At 46.4% G+C, this 19,968-nt stretch overlaps 11 protein-coding genes across 11 annotated transcripts; 4 read left to right on the top strand and 7 right to left on the bottom strand.

Annotated features, from left to right (window-relative positions):
• Positions 1-35: 35 nt before the first annotated feature.
• V1513DRAFT_260371 (uncharacterized protein) lies at positions 36-1,705 on the top strand. Its single transcript, XM_066894514.1, has 4 exons — positions 36-329; positions 390-538; positions 607-1,140; positions 1,200-1,705. Exons 1-4 carry the CDS (start codon positions 269-271, stop codon positions 1,464-1,466), a joined length of 1,011 nt encoding a protein of 336 aa, XP_066751003.1. The 5' UTR covers positions 36-268; the 3' UTR covers positions 1,467-1,705.
• On the bottom strand, positions 1,705-3,477 carry V1513DRAFT_452941 (uncharacterized protein). The gene has a single exon (XM_066899184.1). The coding sequence runs from the start codon at positions 3,207-3,209 to the stop codon at positions 1,944-1,946; it is 1,266 nt and encodes a 421-aa protein (XP_066751002.1). The 5' UTR covers positions 3,210-3,477; the 3' UTR covers positions 1,705-1,943.
• A 7-nt stretch (positions 3,478-3,484) lies between these two features.
• V1513DRAFT_452938 (uncharacterized protein) lies at positions 3,485-4,345 on the top strand. The gene is made up of 2 exons (XM_066899183.1): positions 3,485-3,759; positions 3,840-4,345. The coding sequence occupies exons 1-2, from the start codon at positions 3,568-3,570 to the stop codon at positions 3,969-3,971; spliced, it is 324 nt and encodes a 107-aa protein (XP_066751001.1). The 5' UTR covers positions 3,485-3,567; the 3' UTR covers positions 3,972-4,345.
• V1513DRAFT_385237 (RPAP1-like protein) lies at positions 4,271-5,254 on the bottom strand (the record flags this gene model as incomplete). The annotated part of the gene is made up of 1 exon (XM_066895204.1): positions 4,271-5,254. One exon carries the CDS (start codon positions 5,252-5,254, stop codon positions 4,271-4,273), a length of 984 nt encoding a protein of 327 aa, XP_066751000.1.
• Positions 5,255-6,034: 780 nt separating this feature from the next.
• On the top strand, positions 6,035-8,178 carry V1513DRAFT_452934 (pyridoxal phosphate-dependent transferase). The gene has a single exon (XM_066899182.1). It carries the CDS (start codon positions 6,398-6,400, stop codon positions 8,045-8,047), a length of 1,650 nt encoding a protein of 549 aa, XP_066750999.1. The 5' UTR covers positions 6,035-6,397; the 3' UTR covers positions 8,048-8,178.
• Positions 8,093-10,217, bottom strand: V1513DRAFT_420582 (major facilitator superfamily domain-containing protein). Its single transcript, XM_066895939.1, has 2 exons — positions 9,929-10,217; positions 8,093-9,876 (listed from the first exon to the last, which is right to left on the bottom strand). The coding sequence occupies exons 1-2, from the start codon at positions 10,019-10,021 to the stop codon at positions 8,365-8,367; spliced, it is 1,605 nt and encodes a 534-aa protein (XP_066750998.1). The 5' UTR covers positions 10,022-10,217; the 3' UTR covers positions 8,093-8,364.
• Positions 10,218-10,416: 199 nt separating this feature from the next.
• V1513DRAFT_452932 (inhibitor of growth proteins N-terminal histone-binding-domain-containing protein) lies at positions 10,417-12,213 on the bottom strand. The gene is made up of 3 exons (XM_066899181.1): positions 12,030-12,213; positions 11,686-11,933; positions 10,417-11,611 (listed from the first exon to the last, which is right to left on the bottom strand). Exons 1-3 carry the CDS (start codon positions 12,073-12,075, stop codon positions 10,727-10,729), a joined length of 1,179 nt encoding a protein of 392 aa, XP_066750997.1. The 5' UTR covers positions 12,076-12,213; the 3' UTR covers positions 10,417-10,726.
• A 511-nt stretch (positions 12,214-12,724) lies between these two features.
• V1513DRAFT_420577 (uncharacterized protein) lies at positions 12,725-13,944 on the top strand (the record flags this gene model as incomplete). The annotated part of the gene is made up of 1 exon (XM_066895938.1): positions 12,725-13,944. The coding sequence occupies one exon, from the start codon at positions 12,725-12,727 to the stop codon at positions 13,778-13,780; it is 1,056 nt and encodes a 351-aa protein (XP_066750996.1). The 3' UTR covers positions 13,781-13,944.
• A 744-nt stretch (positions 13,945-14,688) lies between these two features.
• On the bottom strand, positions 14,689-15,573 carry V1513DRAFT_260210 (ribonuclease P/MRP protein subunit). The gene is made up of 2 exons (XM_066894513.1): positions 15,054-15,573; positions 14,689-14,982 (listed from the first exon to the last, which is right to left on the bottom strand). The coding sequence occupies exons 1-2, from the start codon at positions 15,373-15,375 to the stop codon at positions 14,768-14,770; spliced, it is 537 nt and encodes a 178-aa protein (XP_066750995.1). The 5' UTR covers positions 15,376-15,573; the 3' UTR covers positions 14,689-14,767.
• Positions 15,508-17,419, bottom strand: V1513DRAFT_452925 (thioredoxin-like domain-containing protein). The gene is made up of 2 exons (XM_066899180.1): positions 17,181-17,419; positions 15,508-17,114 (listed from the first exon to the last, which is right to left on the bottom strand). Exons 1-2 carry the CDS (start codon positions 17,321-17,323, stop codon positions 15,773-15,775), a joined length of 1,485 nt encoding a protein of 494 aa, XP_066750994.1. The 5' UTR covers positions 17,324-17,419; the 3' UTR covers positions 15,508-15,772.
• A 211-nt stretch (positions 17,420-17,630) lies between these two features.
• On the bottom strand, positions 17,631-19,121 carry V1513DRAFT_385268 (major facilitator superfamily domain-containing protein; the record flags this gene model as incomplete). The annotated part of the gene is made up of 2 exons (XM_066895205.1): positions 17,631-18,921; positions 18,973-19,121. 2 exons carry the CDS (start codon positions 19,119-19,121, stop codon positions 17,631-17,633), a joined length of 1,440 nt encoding a protein of 479 aa, XP_066750993.1.
• Positions 19,122-19,968: the final 847 nt, after the last annotated feature.

Here is a 19,968-nt window from a genome sequence, read left to right as displayed (position 1 = left end):
TGCAGCTTCGAATTGCGCATATGTCAAGAGTAGCCAGATCAAGGCTTAGGACAGGTGACGAATTCTGTCTGGGGAGTCAAGCCATTTTGCTGCTGCCATAGCTGCAAGCCTTACAACCATGCTAGAAAGTAGCCTATCGGTGCTAGAGCATGAAGCGGAGATTTAGATTTCGACGCCGCACCGGTTATAAGTTCACGGTTTCGGTAAATGCACTGTAGCGTATATTGTACTGGGCACCGATCGTAATCTCGAGCTGATAACAGAAAGTATGTCTAAGCTCCATCAGACCCAGCAGACCTTCTATATCAACTTTCGGACCGCCAAGAAAGGTAATGTGGAGTTGGTATTATGCAGTGAGGTGTTGAATTCGGCTAATTGTCACATTGTAGAACTTGACACTCTCCTTGCAGCAGATGCATTTCTACTGCCTGCAACTGATCTAATAGAGTCAATTGATCAAAAACTGGCAGCATTAATAGAAGAAGTACAAAACGCCAAAGTCTACCTCGCACCTTACGATCAGCGAGCCTATGCTAGCGTATGAGTGATGCTCCAACAGATCTGTCTATGATTCCTGAATGCTAATGACCTGCGTGTTGCTAACAGCAAGTGGATCAATTAACGAAAGAGTTCCATGCTTTGAAGGAAAAGGCTGTGCCAAAATCAAAATTCGCATTTTCGACGCGAAATCGAAAATCTATTACCAACAGTCGTGAAAATGTGGCAGACAGCAGTCAATTAAAACCGATCAGGTCGAGCCCTCTTGTGTCAGATTTACCTGGTATCGCAGTTCATCAGTTGCAGAGACTTGAAGGAAAATTTGAGACCGTTCACCCACTACCGGCATCGACGAGCATGTTAATGTCTCAAATAAGCAATTGCATAATATTCGTGCCCTCGTCGACGTCATTCAGTAGTGTGAGAGTCACAAATTGCACCAAGTCCATATTGGTTTTTGCCGGGGAGATATATGGTCCCATACATCTATCACGAGTGACTACGTCTACGATTGTGGTACGGCAGGCACACCAATTCCGGGTGCATGAATCAAGCGATAGCGACATTATTTTGGGTGAAACTGGAGGCCGCATTATCGAAAAGAGCGATGACTTGATATTCGCAAAAGCCGAATTCACCGATGTATGTTGTCATCGAATACAAGTGGCGCTGTTAGTTCCGTAACTAAGTCTGTATAATAGGCAAACGATCGAATTATCATCTCACAGTTTACGGAATCGATTGATGACTTTGACCATCCTGCCGGGAAATCGCCAAACTGGTCTACGATAGTCGAAGACACGACAACAAAATTTACAGCTAAGCATTACGAACGGGTCATCCTGCTTTCGCGGTCGACCCATGACAAGCAAATACAGGATGGCATGACCAAGATAATACAGGCCGCCTTGTCAAGAGACATTGATTTTGCGGGTGAGGATGAACTGAAAGGTGAACCTGAACATTAATGTTTCGTGGAAGTCGCAGTTAAAAAGAACCATCGACAACGGCCGATACCGCCTTAAAAGAACCGATAGAGATATGGATTTATTGAATGCTGAGCAACTTTGTGATAGTTGACTTAGTGTTTGCGCATTCCTTAGACTACGCACTCTACATATTTATAATGAAATTCTCAAATGCCTAGTGGATGGAAGGATAGACGAATAAACTTTTAGGTATACTACCTGTAGCAAAATGGCATGGGTGAAAATTCATTAGATGCCATATTGAATCGAATTTGTGAAATAATACAGACGATTATATTCCCAGGTATGTTAATCGAAACTATTTGAATATTCCTTTTCAATATCCTCGATCTGTCTCGTACCACTTCACAATTATCGTACACCCACCATAAGAAGAATGCTTTCTAATTCCGCAATTGCGCCAATAACACCAATATTTTCGTTATCGTCAGTTCAAGTAACATCCTTGGTCGATAGCTAACTCGTTGTCGCAGTTGGCCCAGGTGACTGTGATGTGCCCGCAGCCACTGCACTTGAAGCACCTTTCTTCTTCCGTGGAACAACGGGAGCAGCCGGAGCGAGTGTCTGGCCTCCTGGAGCGGGAGCAATAGCGACAGGTGACGACTGCGAAGCCTCTACTGTAGCCGCGGCAGAAGCTGCAGCTGCAGCGGCTCGCTTTCCACCTCGACCAGTTCCACCGCCTCTTCCTCCTCTACCCCGTCCGGGCCGCTTGATAGTACCGTCGGCACGTTCAATTCTGACTTGATCCTGATCCGCAATTAAAGGGCCTGAAAAGACAAAAAATCCGTCTTTAGTGCTCGCAGCTTGTTCTTCAAATAATAACTCCGAGTCATCGATGAATGGATCATTAATATCATAGCGTCCGTATTTTCCATCAGTCCTCCGTCGTTTGACAGGTTTCTTGGTAGTCGATGCCGCGTTACCAGATTCGTCACCAGCAGCCTCTGGCTTTTCGTCGTCGTCACCACCAGAATCTTCTGAATCTTCTGCATCCGCACCATCTTCATCAAACAGTTCTGCTGCGGTTGATGCTATCCTTGGATGTAGAGATTCCCAGCCGTACTTATCTTCAGCCAGTTTCGCAAAATTGACTACGACGTTGGTTTTGCCGCTCAGCGGGACATGTAGGCATATCGTCGGCGCGTCGTCTGAGTTGCGATTTTGTGTCCCGCCAGGCGACCCTATACCGAGTTGTAAGAGTGCGCCTGTGGAAGAGCCTGAATTCTTCGATTTCTTTGTAGTGGGAGTTGGTAGCGTAGCGAGACTTGCGGTATCACTGCTTGTAGATTTCGTTGATGCCTTGGAAGGAGTTGCAGCAGCTGCCGGGGCAGGCGACTTCGGAGGGACTTCAGTGGGAATTGCTGATGCTGGTAAGGGCGATAATAGAGAGGCCACGGCGACCTGACCGCTGGGTTGATCGCCATTTGATTTATGTGTAGGTGTGTGAGATGCTGTGTTCGATCGGGAAGTCGGCATATCCTCTTGGGAGAGCAGTGATGCTATCGACGGGGACGCTGATGCCCTTTGCGGTGGAGGCTGAGGTTGAGGAGCATAATATCCATGATTCTGAGAGAGCGAGGGCGATAGCGGCTGGCTGCGTGGAGAGGCGGAGTATGGCGCTTGTGCATTAGACGGTTGTGAAGATGTAGCAGTTGCGTCGTCGTTGGTCGGGTTTAACAGAGCGAATAGTGTGTTGCTCGACGACCCACCGCTGTTGGACATGGTGGCCAATAGGTAATTTAGTAGGACCAGCAGCTGTGTAGGGCGATGATAATGAAGCGGAATAGGCGACAACAAATCTATTAAGTAGGAGGGAAGTAGTCAAAAGTCCAGGGCAGCTCTGCGGCGTGTCGAAGGTCGAAAGTTGACAGCGATGGCATATATGAGTTTAGACTGTGTGGGTCGTGAAATCCAGGAAGCGAGCCGCTAGCTCTCGAAAAGTAAATTCCAGGTCAAGGGGTCATCAAGGGCTAGGTTGGAAAGTCTTGGGTCAGACTGTCTTGGACACCAAATTTTGCTAAACTTCTCTATAAGGTCAAATCGTACGCAATAGGAACTTGTCAGTCGATATTCATTAGAAATGAGCTTGAAGCGGTACGCATCACTAATCGACGCTTGGCCGAAGGACGCACTCAAACGACAACTTGACTTCAAGGCGCTGCTCAAGGACGATCTGGCTGCGCGACAAAATGGCGACAATGAGGGTCTTCCAAGACTGGAGCTTCAGATAAAATCGATGGAAGAGCTATTAGAGAGCAAATACAGGAAGCTTGTAGGTTCAATATGTGAGAGGAATAGGATGCATGGCATCCGGGTTAATCCAGCTTACTGACTTTGCAATTTCTCGTGCAGTATCCAATATCGGACAAGCTTATGAAACCCGCCGGAAAACCAGATTACTACAGGCTGTTAACCAAAGAAATTGAAAATGGCCCAGTAGAACCGAATTTCTGGCAAAAGCTTAAGATTTTCGTGTCAAATTGAGGCGAAGACATGAAGATCCGCGACTGAGTAATGATTGCATATGACATCCTTGTTTTTGGGTAACGTTTATGATTAACGTATTTTTGGATCGGGTTTATATTGCAGATTTGTATATAGAACATTAGAAACCATGAGATTTGCAGCTACAACAACCGGCCAATTGATTATCGGTACTTCCAGTTGTACATTACCTTGTATCTCGCAATGTATCTCACAACGAAGCACAGCTCATACGAAGGACAGCTTAGCTAACAGTAAACTATGTACAGCATGGACAATATATTATCAGTCAAATATTTTTAATCTGTCTTATGTCTTCTACCACCTCCTTTTTTCCATAACCAAAGGGCTTCAACTGCACAGGTCCGCAACCCTAGATGGTGCGTCTTCTTCTCGTCTGCCGCTTCATATAACGATTCAACTACGCGGGTGTGTTCCACTATATCCCACAGAGCATCACCCACATACTCGCCATAGTAGTTGATTCCAAGCTTGTACAAAACGCGGCCGACAACTTGTACAGCAATAGCGCGCTGCGCAGGGACAGCACTCCTGCACAGATGTGATAGCTCGGGTATCGTGTAGCCAGCATATCCGGGAGAGTCGGAGTGATGATGTAGCCCCAGGGTCGTAGGAAGCGAAACAGATTTTGATGGAGGGATAATATCACCATGGAAATCAAATCGGATATCTGCAGGTGACACTGACTGCTGTTGGGGATTATACGGGGAGGAGTAATCTTCTTTGTCTGTCACTGGCTTCATCCATGCGAGCCGTGATGGATCCGCAGGAAGGTCCGGGAAGTACTTCTTATGCAGCAGCTCAAGAAATTCTGGATCGCTTGGATCTAATTCGATAGAAACTGGAGATGGGAAATGTGTAGAAGGACTTTGAGATATAGGATTCACCAGGGCAGTACACGGATCGTTAGCAGTGTTCGTTGGAGCAATATCTTCCTGATGGGTAGTGCCATCAGCAGTTGTTTGAGTCCTCTTTCTAGCGGCTAGATCGTTGCCTGTCTCTCTAATGTTTAGAGTACTGGACTGAGTGCTCACGTCGTTATCGGCTGCATCGTCATCGAATATTCCGGTGCCTCTGTTCAACAGAATTGCATCAGCTGCCGATGGGTCCCGCTTTAAAATACGAGATATCAGTCCAGGTGGTAATGATGCTTCTAATGCAGCTCTTTCTGCTTCAATTTGTTCTGGTGTCATTGCTGCTATTCTGCCCTTGTTTTCTTCGCTAATCTTTGCCGCTTCCGAAATGGAAGCTGCCATAGTCATATCATCAGTACGGGCAGATCCGCCACTATAGCGTCCTAATCCCGGCTGTGAAGATATATCTATTTGATTAGCATTCGTTCGTGACCGCCACAGCGATTTCGGCCGTCGCGACTGTGGAGTTTGAGGAGCTGCTGGTTCCGAACGCTTCACTGTTGGTCGCTCGATGACATCATGGACGATATTCATTGTAATGTCGTAGATATCAAAATATACAGCCCAGGTGATCTGATAGCACGCCAGTCCGAGCGTTGAAAATCGACATTTATGAATATAACGATGACTGCATGGAAAAACCTCCCAACTGAAAGTCACGTTACCACACGTGACTTCTTTTATAGGTTGTTGCGTAAGTAATTAAGGTTGCAGATCGAAACCCACCAACATGAGCTTTACTGGATTCAAATCTGATTCAGTGTTAGGAGCTCGAGTCAGTAATAATGACGAAGATACAGTCCAGGCATCCCTTTTGACGAAAACTCGCGAAATAGGCTAGTCACAAGAGAGCACGGAGTAGCAGACATATGCAAGTGATCTGGTGAGGCGTGGTTTGAAAATTTGATGTAGCTTAGACTCCGAGAAGCGAGAAGCTCGTGTTCGGTTTTCTAGATCCCATTTGTTATCATTAGGCATCAGAAACCCGACTGTGCTGCCGAAATAGAGACATGGAAGTAAACAAGCTGAACAAAATCAAGTGCTGTTCGCAATCAGGGTGTCGTACCCCGGGGACCCTCAGACTCTACTTTCGCAACGGGCCGGGTCTAAGCGGCCCGATTTTGAGATCGCGGCTGCATCTATGCGAGTATCATATAATAGAACAGTTTACCTCCCGGAGTCTCAAATAACGAATTAGTTACGTTTCACACACATAAGTTTAATTGCCCCGCGAACTACAAGTGAGAAATTCTCCACTTCCCCTCCCACTCGTCGCCCAACTGCCAAGACGGAGGCTCCAGTAGCCTGTCCCATATATTCTTCTGATCCCTCAGCGTATTGACGCACAAATACTGCAAATGACGTCCGATATCGCCGGTTCGATTATTCACGTAGCCGGCACGGCTGCGAGAATAGCAGTGCTCACGGCGACGCATTCTCAAATTATCTGGTTCAAGATGATCTCGACGACAAGGTAAATAGTCGATCTCTATGAAATATGCTAAGCAAAGCGAACACATGCCTGACGCACATCTCAGCTTTCGAACGGCAAGTACGGCCGTGTTTATCGTCGTTACTACCCGTTTTGCAGCAAAATCCATTCGAGAGCTACGAGCTCGTGGTATCTTTGGCTCCGTCAAAGACTTGTACAACTTCTCGGCGCGCAAGTTCTTCAGATTTATGATGACACTGCCCGGTGTCAGAGAGAAAGTTAACGCTGAGCTCGAGAAGACCTTAACGCGTACGGAAGAGGAATTGATCCCGCGCGGCCCAGGTATTAGACGTCAGCTTGAACTCCCAAAAGAAGGGTGGACTGATGAGCAAATTACGAGTGAATTGCGCGCACTGGCCGACATGGAACACTCCCCGTGGGAAGCAGGTAAAGTGTCTGGCGGGGTCTACCATGGTGGTGAGGATATTCTGAAACTCCAGACCGAAGCCTACGGAATGTTCTCAGTCGCGAATCAGCTTCACCCAGATATCTTCCCGGGTGTGCGAAAGATGGATGCTGAAGTTGTAGCCATGGTTCTGCGAATGTACAACGCACCAGAGTCCGGAGTTGGTACGTCAACATCAGGCGGCACTGAATCGCTTTTGATGGTGTGCTTGGCTGCCAAGATGAAAGGACGGTACGAGAAGTGCATAACCGAGCCTGAAATCGTCGCGCCAGTTACTATTCACGCTGGGTTCGACAAGGCTGCGTACTATTTCGGTATCAAGCTCAGGCACGCTCCTCTGGATCCTATTACTTACAAAGTTGATCTGAATGCCGTCAAACGTCTCGTTAACGCCAACACAGTCTTAATTGCTGGGTCAGCGCCGAATTTTCCTCACGGAATCATTGATGATATCGAGGGCCTATCCAAGATCGCTCTGAAACACAACATCCCACTGCATGTGGACGCGTGTCTTGGGAGTTTCGTTTTGCCGTTCATGGAGAAAGTCTACAATGAAATTGATCCTACCCTTACAGTGCCATTAGTCGACTTCAGAGTGAAGGGCGTTACATCAATTTCTTGCGACACCCACAAGTACGGATTCGCGCCAAAGGGCAGCTCCGTGATCATGTACCGCGACGCGAAGTTACGGCGCTACCAATACTTCCTCTCGACTGATTGGTCCGGTGGTGTCTACGCTTCGCCGACTCTCGCGGGTTCGCGACCAGGTGCTCTGATGGCTGGATGCTGGGCAACCTTAATGCGAATTGGCGAAAACGGATATATTGAATCATGCCGAAGCATTGTCTCCGCTGCGCGCAGTATACGGCTCGCTATACAGAATGAGTTCCCAAGCCTGTATGTACTCGGACAACCCATTGGCTCGGTTGTCGCGTTTTCATCTGAAACGTTGAACATTTACGATATCGCGGATGAGTTACTTAAAAAGGGATGGCATTTATCTGCGCTGCAGAAGCCGGCTGCAATTCATATCGCTTGCACACGGCTGACGGTATCGGCAGCAGGGGAACTGATTTCTGATTTGCGCGAAGTTGTGGCGCAGGTTGAAATGCACACTATCGCGGCAGAGAAGAAGCCGCAGGGCGATACTGCGATGTTGTATGGTGTTGCGGGGAGTATCAGCACAAACGCCGTTGTGGATGAGCTGGCTGTAGGGTACTTGGATATTTTGTATAAAGCGTAGATTCGTAATGTGTTGTGATTGTTGACTATCGTTCTGTGGATAAAAGCCAGTAACTGAGATTGTAAATAGATATGCTTATGTGAGTATCGGTAGGTAGATAATTCATGGGCGACGCGTTAAATGCTACATTATTATATATCCCAATTCCAAACAGCTCTAGCAACAAATCCAAAATGCAAAGCACATACCCCAACAAAATCATGTAGATGCACTTTTATACAAAAGCAAACATGCGTAACGCGATTATTAACCGGAACAGTAATCGACAACCAAAGCCAAGACCAAAATTAGATGAAAGGATTAGTTGAAATATTAGTTTAATACTCAGACGACGCATAGCCAGGCATTCGCAGCACAGCCGCTTGCTCGGCCTCAATCTCCAACGCTGACCGTCTGATCTTCTTGGTTTGAGTGGCTACGTACCAGACCCACAGACTACCTATCGAAGTTGACAGTATTAAAAGACCGAAATTCACGGGCCGCGGGTCCCGATGGAGCACCTCATGGGTAAGGTGATCGAAGGCACTTTGAGCGAAGTTGAATGCTCCCGATATTGTCGAGATAAGGCCGTAGACTTTGCCAAACGTATCGAATCCAAACACTTTAGCGCTGTAGTCTGAGGCGGTTGTGTAAAACAACGACCTGTAAATAACGAAGATACCGACATTACCATACGCAGCAATTATAGATGGAAAATTTCCGAGAATGCCCATCGTGGTTCCCATGCCGAGTAAGACGCCAAGTGTGACAGTCATGGAGTAATTGTCAAGTAAATATCCAGCGATAGGGACGGTTATGACCCCCCCAACTGGTAGCGCGATATCAAAGACTTCGTTGATGCGGCGCGCAATATCCGGACTGTGAAAAATGAAATCGTACTGTGCACGGATAGAAGCGACAAAATAGTTCAATCTGAGCATCTGGATTATCGTGAACAAGCAGAGTAATATGAACCATGGCGTACGGATCTGCCGTAGTGCAGTACGACCATGAAGAGCACCCCAGACACCTGATATCCTGAACTTGGCCATCTCCTCGGCATCATATTCGTATACATCCTTTCGGTCCAGGTCCCGCTCACCATCAGAGAGCAAGGCTGCCTGTTCGCTCAAAAGCGCATCTTCAATTTCATCGCCGCCCGTCGCAGTCTTATCGCGGCGCATAGGGTCGATGCCGCCGGTCCTCGAGTCAACCTCCAAAGCGACGATGCTGGACGCGTCCACCAAGTCAAGATCATCGTCTTCCTCACCAAACTTCGCAATATTTCCACCCGGTTTGTAGCTATCGTTCGGCATAATTGTAGCACTGGCTACCAAAATGAAAATAGGAACGATAAGATAAAGCAGGAAGAACGCCTTGGGATGGAAACGGCCATTCGTCTCGTCATAGATCAGACGATAGACAAGATAAACGCCAGTGGATGAGTCAAAAGCACCGGTTAGTAGGGCCAAAATAAGACCTGAGTAGGCAGGGAAAGCGTTGGATAGGTGGAACGACGAAATAAAGACAAAGGGACCGCCAAATGCTAGAATGATGTAGCCCCAGACATAAAGATCCAGAAGAACGATCTTATCCGCAAAAGCCAACATCAGAGCGCCAACACCAATCAAAATACCACCAACATATCCGCAAATTTGGGGACCGTATTTATCAAGAATAATGCCCACAATAACGCCCGCAACGTTGGTAACGACTGAAGCACATGTGAAAATAAAATTGATCCGAATCTCACGAGCCGAGCATATAAAATCCACTTCATTCTCTTCTGGCGTACATCGGTCCATGTAGACGCCTTCGCGGAGCCAGACGGTCTTGAGAGCGGCAAATCCCTGGAGATGTTAGTCGCTAAGAGCGCAACGAACTCCATAAAGATATACGTACGAAAATCGGCCCCGCGGCAGTTAAACACCATATAAAAGCGCAAGAGATTTGCAACAGTCTCTTAGAGACTGGGACGTCAAGGTAGTGAGGCATGGCGTAGATGTGGATATGTCTGGGAGTGCGTGACAAAATGCGAACCGGATATTGAGGTGGCAAACGATGAGACTAAGATAAATACGCTAGTTCTCAATAGAGGCGTATGAGTCGACTAGAAAATGTCATCAGCGCATAAAGTATAGCAATTAATCCACGGCGATATGATGTAGTAGATTGAAAGGAGTGAGTGTGGTGAGACTTACGGACTTACAAATTTTGGAATCAGATGTCAGTGACAGAGGGCTAGGGCTTGGGAGTGGTTTTGGCGATAAGGACGGTGTGCGATGACCTGGAATTATACTGAGCCGCACCATCTGCCACACGCCAAAAGTCAGCTCCCAAGGACACTCGCCACCCTAGAAGCCCAGCTTAATCTGGTCGCTCCGGTCTCGGGGTCTCTTTCGACATCTCGCTCTCTGTCTCCTTCGCAAGGTAAAATTTTAAGCCTAGGATGCCGAGCAATGTTGAACGTCGAGTCACGTTAATATCCTACCTGAATTCTTATGACGATTGTTGAAATCTAAATCTTACCCCTAAAGCAGCGTCTATGTAATTCTGGCAATGTCTTGTCTATGCTACAGATTTTGCAATCAAGGAATAATAAATGGACGCCAAGTTTTATTATACACGATAATGCAATGGATCCAACCGAAACGCCCGCCCAACAACCTCATATCGTACAATCTCCTTACATATCTTACACTACTTGCGGGCCCCCCGCTTATTGCTCTGCGCCTTTTCCTGGCAGGCTGTCGAACAATACCAAACCCCGGACGGTGGCGCCTTTAGTCCCACACAGCCATAATGGAACCACTCATACTGACAATCCGGATTATCGCAAGCAACCATATCACCATACGATACCTGCTGGCAAAAACAATATAGCGCGCTATCGTTATTCTCCTCATCCTCTTCTTCATCTTCTGCTGACTGCTGCGCAGATGATTTCTGACTACTTCTGTTGTTGGAGGTAGACAAACTACCTTTGAGACTGGCTGCTGTTATGGCACTCGCAGCTGATCTCGGTACAAGACCCGACCGACTAATCTGATTCACAATTGCGGCCGCAGCACTACGATCACCAATACCACTAGAATAATCCATCGCTCCAGGTGTACCAGCAGTGGCAATCAACCCGGCTCCAACTCCACTAGGCGTCTGCCCCGTCAGCATTGTCGCCGACAACGGGCTCGCAGTATGCCCAACCCCAGGAGGAGTTCCCCTCAACAACGAGATCCCACTTCCAATCTTCTGCTTTTTAGTCGGTCGCTGCATGTTGCCAGCCATTGACGCAGCATTTGCCGCCGCTATGTCAGCAGGCGTCGCACCGCGCACCACTCCACTGCCCAGAGGTATAGGCGATGATCGCTTCTGGAGATGATGGTGATGATGACCAACTGCTGCCACCGCCTGTGCTGCAGCAGTCGCCTGAGCGATACCAGCAGCTTGTGCAGCGCTAAGTGTGTTCGGCACTGTCGATAACGCACGCATTGATGCCAAAATAATTGGTTCTGTGCTAGGTGCTAGTATTCCGTCATTCTGCAGTTTCTTGATTTCTATATCCAGACGCTTCAAATGGCGCGCAACCTATATCATGTTAGTGGATTCGCCGCGAAGTTTTGCGCATATAACCCATTATCGCAGATATAATGGCGTCATACCAAATCGTTCAATTTGCTTGCCAGTTCGCATTTCTCTTCCTGCAGTTTCATCGCAGTCTCAAAATCCGTAATGACTTTGGTGTTATATTGGGATTCTTTAGGATTTTCCGCCAACGAGCCATGTGCGCGGATATGCTTCTGAATTGCATTATCGTTATGTTGAATTCGCTTCTTTAGATTGTATAATTTTATATCCTTGGCCTTTATCTCCTCCAGATAATGCGCTACTTCTTCCGGGACATTCGCCACTATCATATATTAGCCACAATAGTTTGACAAAAGACGAATTGTAATTGTAGAGCAATCCGATTAGTAAAAACAAAAAAAAGGCGGGGCATCCTTACATTCTTGCTGAAATTGCTCCAACACATAGGCCGCATCCATAGACATTATGGCATTTAGTCGGAAGTCTCGATCTGCTCTTGATGGATGGCTGTTATTATTTGATGGATCGTATATGTTGGTGGCGACTTGACTTTATATCGAAGTATCGAATACGATGGCGTTGCTGATTACAAAGAAGCTTGTTCACGCTTGCGTGGTTCAAATTCTCATTCAAGTGAGTGACCAAACGTGACTTCGTAGGTTTAGGGCTTGCTTGCTTCTGCCTAGTGTCCCCCATCTACGATTGAATGTAATTATGTAATGGGCAACTTCAAAGAACAGTTACTAATATATGACGTATGTCATAGTGCGTGACAACGCCGTCTGATTGAAAGTCTGACGTGGACAGACTAGATATTACAGCTATGCCGGGACACTGATCACTGCAATGTCCGATTACAAAATATATAAGGCCGATGCGGCTAGCCACTTGCAGAATCGAGACTTAAGCCCTAACCCGCTATTATATGAGCCGCAGACATGGCGGCCCAATGTGCGATTGTCCTCCCCGAACCTCTTGTCCTTGTCCAAATAGTTCTATATGGGGAGCGCAAGAAGCAACGCCTGCCCTTGTTACCTATAACCGTCTTCTGCATCGGACAATATTATTCTACGACATATTTCTACCATTAAAAATCTCGTTGAATTGACGGTAATGGATTCACGAAGCCGATCATCTTCCTTATCGTCCCTCGACTCGCTTCTAAGCGAACTGTCATTCTCGAGCTACGATTCCACCAGCGGATCAGCATCAACGTTATCCATAGCCACACATATAAGCTCGCCACTACTATTAGTAGAAGAACTAGAGGTGGAGCAATTATTTGAAGAATTTATAGAGGCAATCGAGGACAACAACCTTTTCTTGCAATTCCTAATATCGCTCATGGAACCTGACAGCGATGGCGCTGCGGGATCATTTCACTGTTCTTCTAATGCTGCATATTATTTAGAGTTTACAATTTCGGTAGCTAATGGATCTTCAGATTCGGCGGATATGTCTCCATCGCCTGAAGCCGCAAACATTCTTCCTAAGGACGATGAAGATTGGTCGATGCTTCCATTATATTTGGATACGCCGGCACTGTCGCTCTATAACGAACAAGAAGCTACGCCGCAGCAGGAGGAATCCACGTCATCTTTACACTACGCAACTCCGAGCATAGGAGCTTCTCTGGTCTACTCTGTCAGTACAAAGCACCCTCCTATAGTTTTTCTCAGGTCCGAACATTTAACGGAGCTGGAACAAATTGCCTTGAACTCTCTGGAACCCAACATTTCGGGCGTACCACTTCCAATGTATACCCCTGAAGCTCATTCTCCTACCGAAATGACACTCCTGGAGCCTCCAGCCTTTGCGGATCCACAACCCCCGCCTTATGAGCCTAGCCTAGAATTATCATCGTCGGGCAGCAGCATGGCCAGCGACTACCTTTACGACAACGATGCTCAACTATTTTCTAGCGACGAAATATCTACTATCAGAGACATATATAACAACTTCAACAATCTACTCCATCGTGATGCTCTATCTTCGGATCGGTTGTTCATAACGGACGCTAACAATTTCACGGCAATCCAGCTGGAGGAGACAGACCTTGGGGGCACATCATCTTACGGTCTGCTGCAACATTTTCTCGAGATGGAGTCGGAACAGATGTTTGGCTTCAAAATTTCTAATCCATATTCCGTTGATGAGGACAGAATGTGATTATACCGAATATGGTATATCCTTGTAATATTTTTCGAAATACAATTTCTTTTCAATATGAATTTGCGAAAGATTTGGATTTTGGTGAGCAATATGAATGTGAAATGCGGACGGCAGACGATACTGCAGGACTCGGAGTCAGATTATGGCATGACCGAAGCCGCAGCAAGTTCTCAATCGCTCATAAGAAGATCCCGCCATTTCCTGGACCCGAAAACTCGCCGCGTAAATTTTTCCGTTACATTCACACAAATTGAAACAAAAGAGCTTGATACCCACATATATGTTAGCCACATGCGTAATCCGTGTATTTATTCGTTTCTGTGATGTCGTCAGTAAAAGTATTGATCGGTCAGTGGCCATCTGTACTGATTGCTAAATTACAAGCAATCGTCCTTTCAGAGACTCTCAAAATGGCTATCCGCCGCTTGCAGCTGCGATGATTTATGCATATTGATGTACTTCGCATTCGATATTGAGTTATTCACGCCGTTCTAGATATGGGTATAGCCGCATATGGTATTTATGGTATCCGCATTCTTGCTCAAGATGCCAGTTAGTAGGATAAATATATATTAGACACTTTTCATGTCCATTTCTGTCTTCATAATTCTATCATATATGATTGCAAAGATTAATGCGCAGTAATCTTCGAGAAATGCGGACACGGGTCATAAGAACGGTTTGTTCTACAAATGATGCTCGCCATAGACAGTCTCTTGAGAGAATCGTAAGCAAAGCCCCTGACAAGTTCAAAAAGACAATCTTGGAAATATGCCACGCGAAAGAGAGGTTTGCCAACAAAAAAATTAAACATTATCACTTTTGAAAGATATGGCGTAGTTTTCTCAACCGGAATACAAAAATATATCTCTTTGAATAATGCTCGCAACTCCAACTTCCGTCAACTCCAGCAATATATCGTACATTACATCTTTGATCAATTTGTCTACACACTTAACGTACATACGAATTCACTTTGTAAAACTACATGTCGCCACTAAGTTCTCGCACGACTTTGACATTCTTCGAAATAGCGACTTTTTCACACTTCCTCATTGTCCCAGATATATGGTCTACTGTGATCATAACTTTCACTCCAGCAATCTCGTTGAGGAACGTAAGCGCTGCCCACACTATCCGGTAGTGATCTCTTGACACACGTATTATACCGGTAGACGTCGCCTGCGAAAAATATTTCACTAAGGCAATTTGTTAGTATGTCATATCTCATCAGTGCGAAACCAAACCAAACCGTTCGACGGCCACTTACAGCTAACACTCGCTCTAACTAATCCTGCCCCCAGGTCTCCAAAATTTCGATTTACGGAGTCCTTAAAAGCAGTGTTCACGGCATTTAACGTAACACCGTCCGGTGCTGGTCGCCTCTGTAAGAGTGTCCTCATATCTTTCCCTAAATTTCCTTCTTTGCCTCCTGGTAATATATTCCTGTCCGATAAAGGTGTTGCTTTCTTAGTCTGAAATAGTGGCGGTACATTAGACGCACTGTAGTTTGACGGACTAATTTCGTCAAGGTCATTAAGGACGGGATAGTGGACGGTGAAGAGAATATATCGGGATTTGAAGCGCACCATGATATATGAAGAAATACAGTGTCAATCTCTTCGTCTGCTCACTAACTGCGATTTGTATATTCGGTGCATTTGTTCAGGTCAGTCAACTTAAGATTTCCCCTAACCCGCATTGCTAGCAACTTTATTACTGGTCGCGATCATCGAACCCTAGAGCAGTATGGATTCTATCTTGAATTATCGTAGCAATCACATATATACTTAATAAATAAAGAGCAAATTGAAGCAAACTGAGCACCAAATGGGAACTATCAACAAAGATTCCATCTGACGGCGTCAATACTATCACAACACACCATTTGTCTCATTCAAACAAGCGGAACGTTTTGATTTAATACGCCAAATTCACAATTTTACTCTTGCCATCACACCTCCATTGTCTAGCAACTCATATACTTAATTACAACTCGTCGTGGTCCGCTGTGCCCTCCTCCTCGGACTCAAGAGTAGTCTCCCCAGCGCTCTTCTCAGCGACTGCCCAGCCGTCAATTCCGTACTTGCCATGATCTCGGACAAAGTCAGCTAGAGATTTGATGGATCGGTCGCCTTCGTATACAATCGGGTTCGACTTGTCGCCAGCAGGGTACAATTTGATGGTGGGAAATCCGCGAATGTCATCGGGAACATCGTTGTTGGGAGTGTCGACTTTGGCAATGACAACTTTTGTCTTAAGCTCTTCGTCGTCCCAGAAAATGCGAGCCAGTTCCTCGTACTTGGGAGCAAGATTTTTGCAGTGGCCACACCAGGTGGCGTAGAACTCAATCAGAGCATCCTTGTCCTCGTCAAGTACGATTTGGTCGTAAGTGTTTGCGGTGACAACCCAAACCGGGCCTTCTTGGGTTTCCGGAGCAGGCTGGCTCTTAACTGTCGGGGAGAGGTCGCCGGATTCGAAGAGTCCAAGAAACTCAGTAAGACCATCCTTGGTGATTTCTGTCGTCTGATCGTAAGCGTACTTGTAATTGGTAGAAATCTCCTGAATCGCGAACGCGGGCCATTCCTGCTTCAAGTTGATGTTCTCAGCGTGTTGGCCGTACATGTTTGCATCGATAGTGGCAATATTGATCACACCACGGTACTTGCGCGCCAATGGAAGCAAGATCTCGGTGAATTTCTCCTTGTCCTCAGTGTTATCGATGAAGAGGTACGCAAGAGGAATGCCGGACTCAATATAAGAAGTGTATGTCGAAGGGCCGACTTCGCCGAGTAGAGGCATAGCCTCTATTTTGGCAAAGTTTACGAGATCATCGACAGTGAAGTCACCCGAGAAAAGGAGTTTATTATCATCGAAGGATTTGTACATCACGACAGAGGGGGCAGTGACGCCCTCAGCAGTCGCCAGCTTCTCATCGGATGTCGCACCAAATAAGAAGCTGTCACGTAAGGTATCCGCAACCTTGGTGAAAGTCTGATTGGAAGCGTTGTCGCTGAAATATCCAACCAGGACAACGTCGTCGGCGGTCTTGAAGTTTTCCAAAGTGTCTTTGTCAAGCGACGAGACAGCTGGCAGGCTCTGCTTGATCATGTACGAGACTATGGCATCAGCCTTTCTCTGGCCGGTGTAAGGCGAGACCAAATCCAAGCCTCGGAATACCTTAAGTGTTGGGAAGCCCTCGATGCCTTGTTCGTTGCACAGCTCATTCTCGGCTGTGCAGTCGATCTTCGCGAGTGCGATGTCCTTGTGCTTCTCCTTCAGGGTAGTTGCAGCCTCTTCATACTCAGGAGCCAGAGCCTTGCAGTGTCCGCTAAATACAGACCAAGTTATTAGACATCCAATTATCGATCGTAGTATATGATGATCATTAACATACCACCACGGAGCGAAGAACTCTGCAAGAGTCAGTGGGTGCTCGGCCACAAAAGACGCAAAGTTGTCCTTGGTTAAACTGACGACATCTGACGCAACTGCCATCGAAGCAGCTGCTAAAATTGTAGAAACTAAAGACACCTTCATTATTACTGCGTACAATCAAAGAGAATCGGATCACTTGGTCTGAATCTTGTGATCCGAGATCAATTGTAGCCAGCGGATAGATGGGACACGCAAACGCTTTAATGTTGGCTTACATAAGTCACGTGAAACAGAGCCACCTGTTAACAACTCAAAAAGTCAAGATGTTGACTAAGCTAAATTAAGGTGCTGCTAAGTTTATGTCTAACCCTACGAGCTGTCTTCAATAACATATACTTTTCCATTATTAGCAAATGAGATTATTGGATACGCTTTAAGTAGAGTAGAGTAGATACACAAAATTACATGATTATTTTTCTTCTCCCGTTGAAGGTGTAGATCCTTGGTTGTCCAAATCACTCAAGTCAGCGTCAGTGCCATGCTGGGCATATATTAGAACACGCCTTTTCTCTTTGCGCTTTCTCCTTACATCCAGCATCTGAATGAAGCAGGCTAGCACAACGTGCAAGATACCCGTAACCATCGAGAAAATAAATCCCACAGTAAATCTTGGTGCCGCCGTAGGATCGAAGGTGAATATTGGCACCCAGGCAAGAAATACTTGTCCGATGCAATTCATGCTCGCAGTGATAATTGATCGTGCTTCGCTATCATGCTTGGCCACATCCGAAGCCCAACTCATTAGGAATGTACTCATTGCGGTTTCTGCACCGTCGATGAAAAACGCATAGAATCGAGCACCTTCAGGAACATTCCACACGACCAGGATAATACTTCCAGATGCTACCAAAATTGCGCCAAGTAGAGTGGGACCGAATCGATCTCCTGTCTTATCCGAATAGTAGCTTCCAACAAGCGTCAAAATGATCGCAATGGCTTTACCGACAGTCGGATAGTTATTAATCTGGGAGACAGTGTAATGCCGGTCACTTGCCTTCAAGTACAACGAGAACGGAGTAGTCCCCCAGAATTGGTTCTGGTCATACAAGCACCATGCGAAAACGAAGCAATACCAAGGCCATCCTTTGAGAACACGCGTCAACGCTCGCCAGTTGATTTTCTTCTCTATCTTCATGATGCCTTCTGCTTCTAGCCGTTTATTAGCAAGATCGATCTCACTCTGTTTTAGCCACCATGATGGTCTTGTATTATTGGGCTGGTTCGGAAAACAGGCGTAACCGATTAATGCACACGGAAAGGTAATGCAAAAGCAAACAATAAACAACCAGCGCCATCCCTCTATACCATGCCGACCATTCAAATGGCTGTAAGCTGCAGTCTGCAGATAGCCAGAAACCATCGACCCTAACGGCGCTGAAATCTGGAACAGTGCCATTCTGGTGCCAAGCTCATCTCGTTTATACCACGACCCAATGACATAAATGACGCCGGTAAATGCAACTGTCTCGGTAGCGCCTAAGAAGAATCGACAGACATATAACTGCTTCAAGTTATGAACCCACGCGCAACCGAAAGTGCTGATGCCCCACAGAATTTCCATCGTCGGAAGGATCCGAGAGATAGGAAGACGGGTCAAGAAGAAGCTGGCGGGAATCATAAAGCTGAGATATGAGGAATAGTACACAGCGGTCAAGTAATTGAGATCGTTGCCTGTAAGGCCAATATCTTCCTTCATGCCACTATTACAACATTAGTACGGAGATTGGGGGCTAAACCAAATGCGAACATACGTGACATAAGCATTGGTTAATGCTTGATTGTCCAATGTCTTGGTGAAGGTCGACAAGCATCCAAACAATAAGATCGATAGGTCAAGCTTGAACACAAGAATTTTCTCCTCTCGAGAAATGCCTGGGCGGTACCAATGCCATCCTTCCATCAATCTCTTTGTAATTGTCTTCTCCTGCGGAGTAGGAACAGTGTCGTCATAGCTGGCCATCGACGTGAATACGCCAGCCTCCTTGATCTCGTTGCCAGATACCATATTGGGTTTTATGCAGACAGAAGTCGAGCGCCAGAAGAACAGATGGCAGGCAATTTAAAGCTGTATATCAGACAGAATCGATAAGCGGCGGAGGGACCGTTATTAGCAAAGTGACCAACAGAGTCGCGCTAATGTATGGTAATTCCGGTCTCGGGTAAACGAGCGGCGCCAACAAACTTAGGATTTATTAAAACGGCCGCCATGGCTGAGGCAAGAGCAATTATGTCATGGACAAGTTCAAGGCCGTCCAATCCAGGCTAAGGCCATTATCTAGTAAACATCGTTGTTAGTTCCAAGACCAAAAGAGGCAGATTAACCACTATGTACTGTTAGCTACAAACAGCAGCCTTGGTTGTCGTGTTCATCATGTTCCAGGCTTGCTGCCCAGAAAGACAAGCTTTCATTACCTAGCGTGAAACCAAGCAGCGGGAATTCCGTCGATTGAAGATGTGACTGGGATGGCCGCCGCCCAGTTTGCCCCCTTAGAGATAAGGGGTCAGTAAAGAGCCATACCCGGTGCGGCTCGAAAAGCGCACATTGATCTGGCCAACTTAGTTCTAAAGGATGATATAAGAATTAGCACAGTTTCGCATTTTCTCAACGGAACCATATCAGTTTGTCTTGCACTTACCTAAAATTCATTCAAATGCGCGTTCATACGCACTCGTTGTCTTTACTTCGTTTCGACTTGGATGCACGGGCATCATCCTGTTCTTGTCTGACTTGACGACACAGGTAGCCG

The sequence above is a fragment of the Lipomyces chichibuensis genome, assembly GCF_038497645.1.
Source record: "Lipomyces chichibuensis strain CBS 12929 unplaced genomic scaffold V1513scaffold_53, whole genome shotgun sequence".
In the NCBI taxonomy this organism is placed as follows: Eukaryota; Fungi; Ascomycota; class Lipomycetes; order Lipomycetales; family Lipomycetaceae; genus Lipomyces; species Lipomyces chichibuensis.
This window is presented reverse-complemented; position numbering and strand designations above follow the sequence as displayed.

Excerpts from the sequence above, each read along its gene's own strand:
- V1513DRAFT_452932 (XM_066899181.1), bottom strand. The coding sequence starts at position 12,075 with ATGTCTATGGATGCGGCCTATGTGTTGGAGCAATTTCAGCAAGAAT. Across the intron at positions 11,934-12,029 it reads GGAGCAATTTCAGCAAGAAT|TGGCGAATGTCCCGGAAGAA; the intron begins GTAAGGATGCCC and ends AATATATGATAG. Across the intron at positions 11,612-11,685 it reads CAAGCAAATTGAACGATTTG|GTTGCGCGCCATTTGAAGCG; the intron begins GTATGACGCCAT and ends AACATGATATAG.
- V1513DRAFT_452934 (XM_066899182.1), top strand. The coding sequence starts at position 6,398 with ATGAAATATGCTAAGCAAAGCGAACACATGCCTGACGCACATCTCAGC.
- V1513DRAFT_260210 (XM_066894513.1), bottom strand. The coding sequence starts at position 15,375 with ATGGTGCGCTTCAAATCCCGATATATTCTCTTCACCGTCCACTATCCC. Across the intron at positions 14,983-15,053 it reads AGTTAGAGCGAGTGTTAGCT|TGAAATATTTTTCGCAGGCG; the intron begins GTAAGTGGCCGT and ends AAATTGCCTTAG.
- V1513DRAFT_452938 (XM_066899183.1), top strand. The coding sequence starts at position 3,568 with ATGAGCTTGAAGCGGTACGCATCACTAATCGACGCTTGGCCGAAGGAC. Across the intron at positions 3,760-3,839 it reads AGAGCAAATACAGGAAGCTT|TATCCAATATCGGACAAGCT; the intron begins GTAGGTTCAATA and ends TTTCTCGTGCAG.
- V1513DRAFT_452925 (XM_066899180.1), bottom strand. The coding sequence starts at position 17,323 with ATGAAGGTGTCTTTAGTTTCTACAATTTTAGCAGCTGCTTCGATGGCA. Across the intron at positions 17,115-17,180 it reads GAGTTCTTCGCTCCGTGGTG|CGGACACTGCAAGGCTCTGG; the intron begins GTATGTTAATGA and ends GTCTGTATTTAG.
- V1513DRAFT_452941 (XM_066899184.1), bottom strand. The coding sequence starts at position 3,209 with ATGTCCAACAGCGGTGGGTCGTCGAGCAACACACTATTCGCTCTGTTA.
- V1513DRAFT_260371 (XM_066894514.1), top strand. The coding sequence starts at position 269 with ATGTCTAAGCTCCATCAGACCCAGCAGACCTTCTATATCAACTTTCGG. Across the intron at positions 330-389 it reads CTTTCGGACCGCCAAGAAAG|AACTTGACACTCTCCTTGCA; the intron begins GTAATGTGGAGT and ends GTCACATTGTAG. Across the intron at positions 1,141-1,199 it reads CAAAAGCCGAATTCACCGAT|GCAAACGATCGAATTATCAT; the intron begins GTATGTTGTCAT and ends TCTGTATAATAG.
- V1513DRAFT_420582 (XM_066895939.1), bottom strand. The coding sequence starts at position 10,021 with ATGCCTCACTACCTTGACGTCCCAGTCTCTAAGAGACTGTTGCAAATC. Across the intron at positions 9,877-9,928 it reads CTGCCGCGGGGCCGATTTTC|GGATTTGCCGCTCTCAAGAC; the intron begins GTACGTATATCT and ends TAACATCTCCAG.